We start from the raw sequence: 15,358 nt of genomic DNA, 5'->3' as shown, positions 1-15,358 counted from the left end.
CTGGGGTGTGTGGGGGGGTTCAGGGGTCAGGGCAGAGAGCTAGGGTGCATGGGGGGGTGCAGGGCAGAAGACTGGGAGTGGGGGGGTTCAGGGGTCAGGGCAGAAGACTGGGGGTGGGGGGTTCAGGGGTCAGGGCTGGGGGTGTGTGGAGGGTGCAGGGCAGAAGGCTGGGTGTGTGCGGGGGGAGTTCAGGGGTCAGGACAGAGGGCTGGGGGTGTGTGTGGAGGTGCAAGGCAGAAGGCTGGGGGTGTGGGAGGGTTCAGGGCAGAGGGCAGTGGGGGTGTGTGGAGGTGCAAGGCAGAAGACTGGGGGTGTGGGAGGGTTCAGGGCAGAGGACAGTGGGGGTGTGTGGAGGTGCAGGGCAGAAGGCTGGGTGTGTGGGGGGGTTTCAGGGCAGAGGGCTGGGGTGCTCGGCTCTTGGGGGTGCTCCCAGCCCCCTGCCCTGAGCGGTTCATGGCAGGGGGCTGGAAGGGATATGCCCTGTTACACCCCCTTCCCCAAGGCCCCGACCCTACCTCTTCTCTGCCTCCTCTACGGAGCAGCGAGCACGCTGCCACTCCTTCCCCTCCCCCTTGCAAGGGCCACCAGCTGATTGGCACAGGGAAGGAGAGGAGATGGGGCAGGAAAGCACCACGCTGGGGGAAGAAGTGGGGGTGGGTGGAAGCTTGGCTGCCGCAGGACCAAGCTTCTGCCTCCTGCCCCTGCAGGGGAGAGTGGGGGGGGGGGGCGCGCTGAGTGGGGCTGGGACCGCGGCAGGCAGCAGCGTGCCACTCAAAATCAGCTTGCGTGCCGTGTTTGGCACGCGTGCCGTAGGTTGCCGACCCCTGGTTTAGCATATCTGGCACGTAAATACCTCATAATGCTTGCTACAAAAGTGCCATGCAAATGCCTGTTCTCACTTTCTGATGACATTGTAAATAAGAAGCAGACAGCATTATCTCCTGTAAATGTAAACAAACTTCTTTGTCTTAGTGATTGGCTGAACAAGAAGTAGGACTGAGTGGACTTGTAGGCGCTAAAGTTTTACATTGTTTTGTTTTTGAGTGCAGTATGTAACAAAAAAAAACTTACATTTGTAAGTTGCACTTTCACAATAGATTGCACTACAGCACTTGTATGAGATGAACTGAAAAATACTATTTTTATCATTTTTACAATGCAAATATTTGTAATCAAAAATAATACAAAGTGAGCACTGTACACTTTGTATTCTGTATTGTAATTTATATCAATACATTTGAAAAAGTAGAAAAACATCCACAATATTTAATAAATTCCAATTAGTATTCTATTGTTTCACTGTGTGATTAAAACTGCAATTAATCACTATTAATTTTTTTAATCGCAATTAATTTTTTGAGTTAATCGTGTGAGTTAACTGAGATTAATCGACAACCCTAGTTATTTTATTTTCTAGAATATCCTCTCATATCTGTTTGTAGTGTATTCTTTGTAAGCCAAATCAGTGTTCACTTCCATTGGAACTCAGATGATAATACACCTCTCAAGATCTGGAAATATATTTGTAAGCCAATGTAACAGTAGAGAGAGAATGTTGTGTTAGTAAATACATATCCATATAGCAAATGAATACAACTTTTTGAACTATATATTCTACACTAACTTTTTATTTCTCTCTACTCAGTTCAAATGTCAGCATAAACCAATCTAAAAGTTAACCACAATTATAAATGTAAAGCTTTAAGGAAAGTCAGCTGCGCCATGAACATGTATACTTATTTGTATTACACACACTGTTCTAAATTGGCATCATCTGTTACGGATAACCAGATGTAATTTACCTTTGGCTCTGCATTCATGAAGGTAATTTAAATTAAATTAATGTTATATGGGGGGGAAAGGATAATTTGTTCTGTCTTCTGCTGTTGGAAATCCAATGTAATTTTTGTTAAAATAATTTTTTAGCATACATTTGGAAGATCTTACAGATGTTCAAAGTAAGTTTTTGATACTGCATTTTTCAGTTTGCCAGAGATTGATTTTTTTTCTCCCTGTGTTCTAAAACAATCTTTAGCTAATAACGATTTTTAATTCAATAACTTTTTTGACAAAGCATCAGCACTATTAACTATGCAAGTTCTAGGAATGGGGTTTGTTAGTGCTGCTGCAACAAAAAGAGGCTTCTCTAAGTACTATACTAGACATGTTTTTATATCACAAAACATTACCATTATCCTCTCTGTCTTCTTGACACCAGAAGAGATTTTAAGGCAATAATTAGATGATATTTAAAAATCTGATGCCCTTCCCCACTATTATTAGGTGTTTGGTTTTTCTTGTTGCACCCATAATGGAAGCGATTGTCCTGTGTTTGAGGCACAGAGGCATCTTGTGTGTGATCTGATTCAAGTCATTCTGTGTCTCCCATCTATAGAAAGTGGGGAAATAGGAGTCCCATGTATTCTTTAATGCCACGAAATTCACATTCGCTACAAAGCTTTACTCCAGAATCTCACCTTTACGTTTAAAAAGAAATAATCTTTCTAGCCCTCATGGTTGCAAAGAAAACCCTGAATATATGAACGGACACAGGTATGGCTACACTACAAACACGTCAGCAGCACAGCTCCAGCTATACCATTGTAGCCTAGACACTTACTACAGCAACAGAATGGGGTTTTCTGTCACTGCAGTAAATTCACCAAGAAGCAGTAGCTAAGTCAACGGAAGAATACTTCCATTGACCTAGCTACATCTACAGTGGGAGTTAGATCAACCTAACTACGTACCAGAGATTTTTCACAGCCCTGAGCGATGTAGCTAGGTCTGGTATAGTTAAACCCTTTATGAGTCTACAGAATAGCTGAGAGGTGTGAGCTGCCCCATTCACCTCAATTGGGTGTTAAATCTTCAACCCAAAAGATGATAATTTGAATTCTAATATTGTCAACTATTTCACTGATAGTGATTTTAACAGAAATATTCAAAAATGTGCTTACCTCACAATCTAAAACTGTCTCCCAGGGTTCCCCATGTGCCAAAAGCGATGACTGCCCCTACTCAGCTGCCCAAACTACCAGCTTGCCCTGACAACCATCTATGGTGCAGATGGTACTATGTACCACTGTGCCTATTTTGCAGGCCACTCAAGGACTCAAACAAAACAAGGTGTTTTAAAGCGGTGAGAATTCTCGTGTGTCAACTAAGTTGACCCTTTTTAAATTCATTGCTGTTGGCAATGGGCATCTGACAAGGAAAATCTAACTCTCAGCTTAAAAAGAACTGACAACTGAATTAGTACATTGACCTTGTAGAGTGTTGAACTAGGATATTATATACATGAGGATCTCTGGCACACTCTAACCATACTACTTTGCAAATAACCAACACAGCAACTCTATAAATTAGGATGCATATGAGAAAATAGGACGTAAAAAAAGAGTTAGTCATATGAACAGGAACAATGGACAGGTAAATAATATCCAGTAAAAGAGATAATATACAGTGTGAGTCTGCAGCATTTGCAAAATTAAGAGTAGCATACATAGCATTACTACATATGTAGTTTGATTCTCTACTATGTTATTTCAGTTATATAATGCTGTGACTCATTAGTTACACCAGCATATAACAAAAGGTAAAGAAGTGCAGAATCAGGCCCATTGAGGTTTGTGAGCAAAAACCAGGCCCACACACTGACTCTCTCCTGCATGATATATTTATGTGACCCATCCTGCAGAATCTAGTCTTATGTTTAAAAAAAGGTTTTTACCTTATATTTGCAAATAAAACCTTCCAAATGTGACCCAACTGTAACTGAACTGTATTGCTTTCATGAATCTGCACACAGCCTGAAACAATGGTCCAGTGAGGTATAAACTCCCTGGCCATCCCATTAATCTTATTTGTATGTTAGCACGAATGCCTAATGAGAACAGCTATATCAACATTAAAGTGATCAGCAATTAAATAGTTTGTAAAATCAGGAAGTGGGTGAAGTGAAGGCCTCGGAGACTGGTGACTGGATGATGCAGGAGGAAAGAAATGAAGAGTGAAGGAAAGAGGAAAGAAAGCACAGAAAGAAAGGAGGATGAAGAAAAAACAAAGGATACAAACTGTGGTGGTCCTAAAAAAGAGAATTTTGCCACTGAGTGATGCTGAATTGGACTATATGGTATTGAACAAATAATGAATGAGGAGAATTACTAAAAGTTCAGCTACTGCACAAAAGTCATAGTCTAGTCTCACTCTTTACTTAAATCTCCCATTAATAAGAGAAGAGACTCACTGTGAATTGAGGATATTATATAATCCAAAAATTATACTCTGACAGAGCGTAAATAGAATTCAGCCCTCTCCATAGAATGAGCTTGACACCCCTGTTTCAAGGACAAATTAATTTAGTTCACAAAACAAAGCTATATATGCAAGTACTGTAAAAACAAATTTCACCCTTCTTAAAAACATAAATGACGTGATACTTACAGCCACAACGGATTTCAGACTATTGTCGGTGGGGTGTGCAACACCTGGGTGGAAGCCAGCAGGTGGGCCCAGCGCTGGGTCACTGCTTCTCCTCACTAGCAGCGGTGTGCCTAAAAGACAAAATAAAAGGTTGAGTCAAAAGAGCTTCAGGGTAAAGCTCTGTGCAATCTAATTCAAAAGACTTGCAGCTTACTTTTTCATACAAGCTTATTATTTCTATAGGTGCCTGTAAATTATTCAATCTGATCGCATTCTGTCACGTATTATCCACTGACCTACAGACATCACAAAAGCCATAGACCCAACTGCACAATCTTCCACAATGGCAACGCTAAATTGACCACACGTACGCTAAAATAAAAAAATGCTGACGAGCAGGGGGAAGTGACATTCTTCCAAAACCAATAAAATAACCACTGCAGGGCTTTATGGCCATATGTAGAATCACATTCCAATATGGAAACCATATGCCCACTTTAAGGAATGACCCCGTAGGGTACAAAGACTGCTAGTTTTGTCAGTTTCTAGTGATAAATAGAGGTTAGGTGTCCAGGCTGACATTTTCAGATGTACCAACAGCCTTTCATGTCTCAGGCCAGCTTTTATTTTATTGTTTTACTACAGACACTAGCTTGGTAGAATTGGATCTCCGGATCACATTTCAGTAGTTCTCTCCTTTCATCAAAGGTATCCCAAAGCAGTATGGGCAATTACTCATCTGTTGCAAGCTTTTTATGCAAGGCTCTGAAAGATTATAGTCCCCTATGCAACATGCATGTGAGGCCATTTGGGCTGCAATGCCACAAGCAGAGAAATAATATACCTTTCTAAGTCTCGTTTCCACGAGACTTAAATGGTACATCTCTCTGCTTTCCCATGCCTGACTCAGGAAGGGCCTGAAGCTGACAGACACAGTCCAGACAAAACAGAGGTGGTGGTGGTGGTTAGGCAGAAGCAAGCATCTACATCTATTGTAGCAGTAGCAGTATCGGTTCCACATTACTGAGCATGCCTAGACCTTCCGTCAACAAGTTTCACAACCTTGGCAGTTCTTCTTGATCCCCGACTTGTGCCTGGATTCTAAGGTAGCATCTGTGGCCAAATGCAGTTTATATCTATATCTATATCTATATCTGTATCTATCTATCTATCTGCATGCATGCACTTGGCTCACCTATTGCAGCCATTTCTCTCTGATTTGGATCTCACCAAAGTTATTCATGCCTTTATGACTGCCAGTGCACTCTATCTGGGGTTACCACAGAAGACCAAAATGATATCAGTACACATATTTTTGTGACATTAAATTCCACCCGGTTTGGTGTTTATTCCAAACATCATGTTCACATTTGTCCTGTAACTTTACCACTTTTCTTTAACCTGTCATATCGCAAATCTTCCCTTCCTTAGCAAAGTGCTTGAGACAGTAGGCTTTCCTCCTCTCTCTAGACACCTTTGACACTAATATTCTGGACCAATTTCAGGTCTACCAATAGCACAGAATCTGCTCAATTCCACAAAATTAGTCACACACCTTTCTGCTTATGAAAGTTACTTTTCCTTCCTAATCTAACCTTGACCTAAGCATAGTTACTGCAATTAGCCAATTCAGTCCCTTTTGGACAGACTCCATGTTTGTTTCTTTCCTGTGAAGGTTTCATTCCTACCTACCTTCGGTGACAACTCTATGTATGTTTCAAGACCCCTCTTCTATTGTACTCCATAAATTTCAGAACTCTGCTCTATTTTATCCATAGGCACATTTGCCTTTTTGGTTATCCTGTCTTTACTTTTCCCCTTAACTAATATTTTAATACTAACGATATTACGTGTACACATTTTTACCTCCAACTCTAATCCATCCACTTTCTCTGCCAGCCTTCAAGCTACAAACTACATCTTCTACAAATTAAATCAAACTACATCTTCATCTCAACTTCCTTTAGCTAGATATCTCAAAATAAAAGAGCTTGTGTTGGGCATAAGAAACATCCTCAATCTTACATAAAACTCTTATCTCCTTTGATTTTAACCTTCCATTTAACTGCAGGGTCCGTAACCTGGCATCATCCTGGACTCTGATAGTCTCTCAATCTCCCACATCTCTCATGTCTTAATTTCCTCTCACTTCAACTACTGCAGTACCTTTTCTGTGGCCTCTCCAAATGACAGCTAACCTGTAGCATGTGCCAAATGCAGTTGCCTGCCTCCTCCCATGTGCAGAGAAGTATGTACATCCACATCACTCCCATCTTCAAACAACCTCACTGCCAAGTCAAACTGGCCCTCTTTTTTTAAAAAGCCCTCCATAGATATACTTCAGGTTCTCTCACTGACCCAGTCTCTCTCCATACCCTTTCTTGGTGACCCAGCATTAACCTCTTTGTCCCTTCATTCAGTCTCACCATCATGAGCATACCACACTCTCCTCACAAGCTTTGGATGTCGGGACTAACCTTACTATGTCACTTTGCCCCACTGATTCAATTTATTTCAAATCTCAGCTGAAATTACCTTCCTCCTTTGCCTATGTCTCAATTTATCTCTTACTCTCTCTACAAGTATTATTCAGCTGTGCAGCAGTAACTGATGTCGGGCTATTCAAAGTGAAACTATTGTGAGCGAGCCCTGCCAGTCAACGTTCTGGAATCCTGCAGGACATAGGACTCTCAATCAATAAAATAATAAAATATATTAAACCTCAAGAACCACAACAGTAGTTAACTAGATAATTATCTGAATTATAAAAATATGGTAGCTGATCATTTGTATATTGATAGTTTGTCAGATGGCAGTCAAATATTAAACCTGAAACTTGGGATTCATAATGGAAATGCCAGCTGAAACCTAACTGTAGATTAACTAACTGTCTTGATAAAATTGTGTGTGAAACATTTATTTTATAGCCAAGCCCAACAGCTTCAAAGCACTCAGACTTGAAAAAACAAGCCACTCCTTGATTGCTCAGATAAGCTACCTATTCTTTAAAAGAAAATTTTTCCTTGTAGGAACAGGCAGTTTCGAAAGAGCTGTCTACAATTTCCTTTTTCTCTCCTCTTCTGTAATGATTTCAAAACAACTCCTGAGACATTACAATTTGAATCAGTTGGTGTCTTCTAATCGCCCATTCCCTTTTCATGTAATGCAAACACCATAGAAGAAAGATATCTCTCTCTCTAAACTACCAAAGCTAGTGTCAGATTGGTATTTTTGTTAGTATCTTCCAAAACTCTGTGATTCTTACTCCAACTCCACCCAATACACTTTTTAAAAGGAAAGCTAAAAACACAACTATACTTTAAAGGTAGGGTGACCAGATGTTTATCGGGACTGTCCCAATATTTGCTTGTTTGTCCCGCGTCCCGACCAACGTTTGGTCGGGACACTGGACAAACAAGCAATTTCTGCCCTCTGCTCCAGCTCGTGCCCCACCCCCGCCCCGACTCCGCCCCTTCTTCCCCCATTGGATAGCTCCCCAAATCCCCGCCCTGGTCCCGCCCCCTCACTGCCCCATTGGATCCCTCCCCAAATCCCCACCTCTTCCCCAAGCACGCCGCATTCCTCCTCTCTCCCAGGCAAGCGCTGGAGGGAGGAGGCCAGGGGACAGCGGGGTGAGTCCGGCCTGGCCCCGGCCCGAGCACAGGCAGGAGGGCGGGGCGGTACCTGCAGGGGGGCAGCCCCGGGTCCGGCCTGGGGAACCGGCTCCCTACGTGCCGGTGGGTGGGGATGGGGGTGCAGTAGCTGCCCGCGTGGGGACTCCGGTTCCTTGGGGTTTCACTTCCGCCAGGTGCGCCCCGGCCCTGGGGCGGAAGCAGCCGGGACCCGAGCGGGCATAAGCCAGCTCAGTGCACGCAGACTCTCGGGCACCGCACAGCGTGCGCTGTAAAATCACGCAGAGCCTCTGCTGCCGCTGCACTCCATTCCCCAGTGCATAGCTGGAACTTGAACCTGCGCGGAGGGATAGGTCAGGTGTGAGCGGGGCTGCGAAAGCCTTGCCTCGGACCCTGACTGTGAAAGCCCCTGCTCCCCCAACTCCGGGGCCACCACTCTGACGGGATTGCATGGGAGGAGGTGGAGACGAGGCGTGCCCGGGGGGGCGCTCAGGCTTTTTTTTTGCTCCGCCGCCATTTTTTTTCCTCCCCCCTGCGTCCCGCTATTTCAGTTGTGTCATCTGGTCACCCTATTTAAAGGCCACTATCCCAACCTCATGACTCCCTCCTCTCAGGGTCACAAATCAAGATTTGCAGGGAGGGAAGAATTTACCCAACACCTGTTAGTGGGGGAGAAAAACACCAGCCCCAACCCCCTAGGTCATGCCCCCTTCCAAAACCACACCCCCTGCAATTTAAAAAGGTTTCCCTTTTTAGGATTGGCTTCTGTGACTGCTTCGTCTTTTCCTTGTCATCCCATCCCTCCCACTTATCTAATCACTCACAAGCCTTAGAAAGTTTATCTGAAAATTAATAGCTAGTTAACCTATCAACCAAAAGACATGCACAAAAGATGGGCTGGCCTACTGTCCAAAAACAATGCCCACATAAAGGGGCCAACACCACTCCCTTTAAACCTAAGTGCTGTGAAAGTAGAAGGTGCTAGTGTCCCTACCAAGTTGCTGTACCTGGACCCCTGCTCAGGGGCTCCCCATCTTCCATATCAGTCTCCGGCTAGTAACTAACATATTTGAAGTCTCTAATCTCCCAAGACTGGTGAGAGAAGGGACATTCTGTCTTTCATCCAACAGCTTCTTGGCTAATAGGATGAATCAGTGTGTGTTTGTTATTCTACCTTTTCCTTAATTTTTTGGCTGCTGCAAGGTGGTCTCCCCTACTCTACTCAACCCACAGCCTCTGTTTTTGAGACCTCTTCCCATTAAAATACTTCAGAAATCTCAGCTCAGACACCAGTGCTAGGTACTCCAGGAACAGCTTTGCCCCCAAGAATTAGGCCTGGTCTACACTGGGGGGGCGGGGGAGAGGGGGGAAATCGATCGAAGTTACGCAACTTCAGCTGAACGCAACGTAGCTGAAGTCGACGTACTTAGATCTACTCACCGCGGTGTCTTTACTGCGGTGAGTCAACTGCTGCCGCTCCCCCGTCAACTCTGCCTGCACCTCTCACGGTGGTGGAGTACAGGAGTCGACGGGAGAGCGCTCGGGGGTCGATTTATCGTGTCTAGACTAGACGCGATAAATCAACCCCCACTGGATCGATCGCTGCCCGCCAATCCGGCGGGTAGTATAGACACACTCTTGATGATATTAAGGCAGAAGGCAAATTTTCCTGCTGCTTGCAACAGCTAATCCCCAAAAGAAACCCAATCAAAAAACTAACAATACAGTACAAGGATTCCTTCAAAAGGTTGAGTGGTGCTCACATATGTGCTCCCATCTTAAGTAAAAATACTTTGTAACAGTGCCATCTGGTGCATGACTCATGTCATAACAGTATAATAGGCCCATTGCTTACGAGGTGGGAGGGAAATGGTTTTCCCATCCTGCAAAAATTTTCAAAATTTCTAAAAATTTTCCAGTCCTGAATCGGGACAAAAAGTCAAAAAAAATCTCAAAATTTTTCACAAACTGATAATCCATAAATTTTTTGGATTGTGTGAATTAAAACATTTTGTTTTGATAATTCTGAACCATTTCATTTATATTTTGACCTTTTAAAAATGTTTACCTTTCTTGGCATGAAATTCCAAAACAAAAAGTAATTTTGAACCCAAAAACAACACTTCGCTTCAAAAACATCACAACGGGACATTTCAACAATGTATTTATTTATTTATTTATTTATTTATTTCAAATTGGGAGATTTGTTAAAGCCAACCATTTCCTGCAAACAGTTTCAGTTTGATGAATCAGCATGTTCCAACTCAAGAGTTTTTTGCAGAACATTCCCACCCAGCTCTATCTATACTCCATTACTACTGCAGTTATTACTTTGTTTTCTTCCTTTCATACACTGAACATATCACCAATTTGCATCAACTCAACATTTAGCTTATATTTCTACTTACATGGGCAAATTTACCACTGAACTCTCATAAACCAGTCCCAACGTTATAAAGGTTGGTAAACAACATCAACCTCAAACTGAATCCAACAAAATAAGAAAGGAAAATTGCAACAGAGAAATAAACCCAGTCAATCCTGTAGTTCCCACTCTCTCAAACTGCATTTTCTCATGGTTCACAAACCATGCTTACACTAGATGAAGATACATCATTTATACTGTTGCTGCTTCTATGGCCTGGGTCATTTGGTCCAGTAATAAGAATAGCTCCCATAAAAGTGTACGGTTTTAGCCTTGATTATGAACCTAAGGAAAAACAGTCAAAAACTGATGGTTGCACTGGCTGCGTTCCATTTTCTTCTTCATTTCACGGAATAAGAGGTTAAAGATCAAGAAAAGCTACAGTACACGTAAGTGGTAAAGAATCTGAAATATATATATATATTTTGTGTGAGATAATTATAGTCTTAACAGTTCAGTGCCACACTGTACTTGCATCATATGCCAGTGATCCCCAAACTTTTGAGGGTGGCGCCTCTCCTTACCCTGTGTTTGCCCCCACGCAGCCTCGGAGAGGGGGCTGGGGGGGGAGGGAGGGGCCGCAGCGGGGGGGGGGGGGAGGGCAGGGGCTGGAAGCTGGGCCTGTGGCCAGGTGTGGTCTGCTCCCAGCCCTGGGCCAGGAATGAGCTGCGCCGAGGCTGGGGATGGGGACGGGCCCAGGGCTGGGCCAGAGCAGAGCTGGGGGTGGAGAGGGCTGAGTGGTGCTCCCACTCACCCCCCATTGGGGCTGGCCCAGGCCCCGCCACGCCCCCCTGGATATTCCTCTGCACCCCCCTAGAGAAGCACGCCCCACAGTTTGGGGACCTATGTCATATGCCAGGATCAGTTGTATCTGAAAAACTATTTCCCAGCTAAGCGGCATGCAAACAAAGCCACAGAAAGGAATCAGAACCCAATGAGTGGCATTTATTTAATCTCATCTTATTGCAATAAATAAAGCCAAGGCCATTTGTTTTCTGCAATTAAAGGCCAGCCATGGGAAAGCCAGGTACTATTTTGGTAGGTCATTTATTGTTTCAGGTATTTCATAAAAATACATTCCTACTAAGTCACTGGCTACTACCCTGTGAAAGAGACAAATAGTGTGGAAATCAAGTGTCTATTGTCACTTTTACACGATAAACTTAACAAAAAAATCGGTTTGAGAAAGCTAACAAGAATTAAAGAACTGTAATAAGGATGTACATAGGCTTGGAAAAATTCAATGGGTAATATCCATGTTTATTTTAAAGCTATTTTTAGATTTCCATCTATTTAAATTTTCACAGTTCCACAAACCTATGGGGGGAAGGTTAAACAATTATTTAATGACAGTAAATGTTGAGATTCAAAAAGTTAAAGCTTTAGAATTGTTAAAACAAATTGTTAACATATACAAAATAAATATCTTTAAATAAAATTTTAATAAATTCTCAAGCAGCATTTTTCTTACTTTGCCTATCTGTAAATTTTGATTATTACTGATGGAAATATTTTTTCATAGGTTTGTGCGCGTGTGTGGTGAAATCGATGTTTACCGACAGTTACCAATAAAAATTGAATCCTTCCAAACCTAGCTGTACAGTACTCACGTAACTCCAGTGCAAACCAGCTGTCAATGCTTGTGAAAAAAATATGGACCTTCTGATAGTGATACAAATATACTCTCTAACCAGCGATAAGGAATAATTAGGAAACTGTGTATATAGATAATGGTACCTTGATAATACATACAGTAAAAGCATGGTGTGTGCCCATTACACATACATATCTTAAGTGTATTCACTATCATCTCCCCTCCGAACACTGATAAAACATACTGAGCACCATCATTTTTTTTCCATCCAGTGCCGGTCTATTTTAGATAACTGGACACTTTTTTTTTTTAAATAAAGATAGGCAGTTCTATCATCTTTTTCCTTACCTCAGTTAGGGAACAAAGTGTTTTTGTTGGTTTATTGGGTCTTATTTAAGGGGGCGGAGGGTTCCTCCTCCTTGCTCTCTTTTTATTACCTTATATTTCTATATTATTCTACTTATGCTGTGGCATTGGCTTTGAATATTTATTATAATAATCCATATAAGATCAGATAGACAATGCAGTTCTTTCTTTGAATGCCAAAACGCATAACATCCTTTTCTTGGTAGGGCAAGTAATCAGATTATCTAGAAACACTATTGTTTGCAGGTAAAGTATTTGGTGGTATTGTAAAACCCCCAAATTTATGTTCAAGAACTGAAAGTATTCTCATCTTTTGTGAAATTCATAAATTCCAGATGACAAATTCAAATGCACCTCTAAAATTGTAAATGCCCCCCTGTGACCATATTTTATAACCTCAATTAATGCAGGGAGTTTCCCCCACTCTATAATTTTAATGTAGAACCAAAAATTCAGCATCCTATTGCATGTTAAAGGCTCTAATGTGCATATGGCTGTGTCAACATTATTGTTATATATTTAAACTTTGACAAGGCTGATAAGAAAACGCCCTGCGATCTTTCCCTTAAAGTAAACTGTGTATTATCTAGTTTCAAGCAATGTAGATCAATCATTTTCCATTTAACTAGCAGCACCTTGCCAAAGGATTAGTATCTACAGAGACTCACTGTTAACAATACATTTTCCACTAATCCTTATGTTTTGGAAAGAATTTTTTTTTTTAAACTGAAATAATAGTTGAAACAAGCATATGGTATAAACCACAGCCTTTTTTACACGTAGATTTTAAATTAATTACATTGGGAAAATAGAGGAGAGCAGTTCTGCTATTTGAGCCCAATAAATAACTGAAACATTTGGATAAATACAACGTCAGAGGAAATATCTCCATACAGAATACATTTAAGCACTACTTTATTTTTATTTTAGAAAAAGTTCATCAAATGTATTTATGAGATATGAATGCATACACTAAACAGGTTACTTTCCCCTCCGTTCTAAGGCACAGTTCACATGCCCTGTGTAGGCTCAAACTCACCACTTTTCCCAGTGATTGACTTTAGGGAAACTAAGTGAGCAATAACACAACAGTCTGTTCCAAGCCTTAAGCTCAAAGTTGCCTGTTCTGAGGCCTTATCTACACTGGCAAGTTTCTGCGCACTAAAACAGCTTTCTGCGGTGTAACTCCCGAGGTGTACACACTGCCGAGCCACTTAGTGCGCAGAAACGGTGCAGTTGCAGCGCTGTTAAAAAAACACCACCACCACAACACACCCTGATGAGAGGTGTATACTTTCTGCGCCAGGGCTACAGCACCGCGGTGCCAGTGTAGACACCCTGATCTATTACAGCACTGCTATTGGCCTCTGGGAGGTATCCCACAATGCCTGTTCTCACCTCTCTAGTCATCGGTTTGAACTCTACTGCCCTGCCCTCAGGTGACCAACCATGAGCCCCACCCCTTAAATTCCTTAGTAATTTTGAAAGTCCCCTTCCTGTTTGCTCGGTGATGCGTGCAGTAGTCTCAGCGCATCTTTCCAGATGGCCATGGCTGCTCCATGCACCAGGCGATCCCCCGCTTGGAGCAATGCCGAGCTGCTGGACCTCATCAGCATTTGGGGAGAGGAAGCTGTCCAGTCCCAGCTGCGCTCCAGCCGTAGGAATTATACCACCTATGGACAGATTTTATGATGCATGACAGAAAGGGGTCATGACCGGGACACACTGCAGTGCAGGGTCAAAGTGAAGGAGCTGCGGAACGCCTACCACAAGGCGCGGGAGGCAAACTGCTGCTCTGGTGCTGTGCCCATGAGCTGCCGGTTCTACAAAGAGACCCCACCTGCACTGCAAAGGTCACTGTGGATACCTCGGTGGCTCACATGCCAGTCGAGAGTGGACCGAGCCAGGAGGAGGAAATCTTGGATGAGGATGTGGAGGGGGACACAGAGGCAGAGGACAACTCTGAGGTCAGAGATGCGTGCAGTCAGGAGCGCTTCTCTACCCCGGCGGAGGCTAGCCAGTCACAGCTGTCAGAGCTTTCTGAAGTGCAAACAGGAGAGGAGGCCCCTGGTAAGTGCTTTTGATTTTGGGAATCACAGAAGCGAGTTGTTGGGGGCAGGAGGGTTACAGAAAGCAGGCTTGTGTCTGTATGATGTGCCTACCACCACATGCCTAGTCTGAGCGGTGGAACAGGGTGTTGATTGACTCCCTCATTTCACAGGAATCTGCCCCAGAGATCTCCATGCAACTCTCATGGAGATACTGGGCAATCCACTGCTGCAGGTTCTTTGGCAGAGCTGCTTTGTGCCTTGCCCCATTAAGGGTAACTTTCCCGCGCCACTCTGTCATCACTCGGGGGGAGGGAGGGGGCAACCATTGCTGCACACAGGCGAGATGCACAAGGGCCAGGGCAGAAGCTGCCGTCTTGGAGAAGACCTTCCCTTGATTCCTTGCTCACCCTCAGCAGCGAGATATCTTCCATAATGAACACAGACCCCCCTACAGCACTGGCTCTCCCCAAGAGCCACATGCCCAGTGTACAGTACGGTCCTGGGACACTGATTTCCCCTGCCCCTGTGGTTACTCACCATTTTGGGGGTCTTGTGGCTCATGTGTGCTTGCCTGGGGTCAGCCAGCTAGTGACATGTATGTGAATAGTGGCTGTGTTTTAAATCACTGAATCAGTGGTCTCTGTGTTGCAAATACTGCTTCCGTAAAATGGTGCATTTTGGATTCACAGATAGGACCTTGGGAGCCCAGCCTCCCTCTGTTATCGCCAGCTGAACGGCTGCGCAGAATCAGAAAGCGGCCACGAAGAACTAAAGAGGACTTTCTGCATGCGGTCATGATGCACTCCCCAGACGAAAAAAACAAGAATTGAACGAGTGGCGGGACAGCGAGAAGAGGAACCAAAAG

General features: G+C 43.5%; 1 protein-coding gene across 1 annotated transcript in view; it reads right to left on the bottom strand.

The window, feature by feature from the left end:
* Nucleotides 1-15,358, bottom strand: part of PARD3B (par-3 family cell polarity regulator beta) — a 589,898-nt gene that overhangs the window by 351,036 nt on the left and 223,504 nt on the right. The window contains exon 4 of the mRNA XM_024206395.2: nt 4,447-4,556. Coding sequence (XP_024062163.1) covers nt 4,447-4,556 — 110 coding nt within the window. The remainder of the gene's footprint in view (nt 1-4,446; nt 4,557-15,358) is intronic.

Source organism: Terrapene carolina, unplaced genomic scaffold (genome assembly GCF_002925995.2).
Source record: "Terrapene carolina triunguis isolate 2854851 unplaced genomic scaffold, T_m_triunguis-2.0 Scaffold62, whole genome shotgun sequence".
Taxonomy (NCBI): Eukaryota; Metazoa; Chordata; order Testudines; family Emydidae; genus Terrapene; species Terrapene triunguis.
This window is presented reverse-complemented; position numbering and strand designations above follow the sequence as displayed.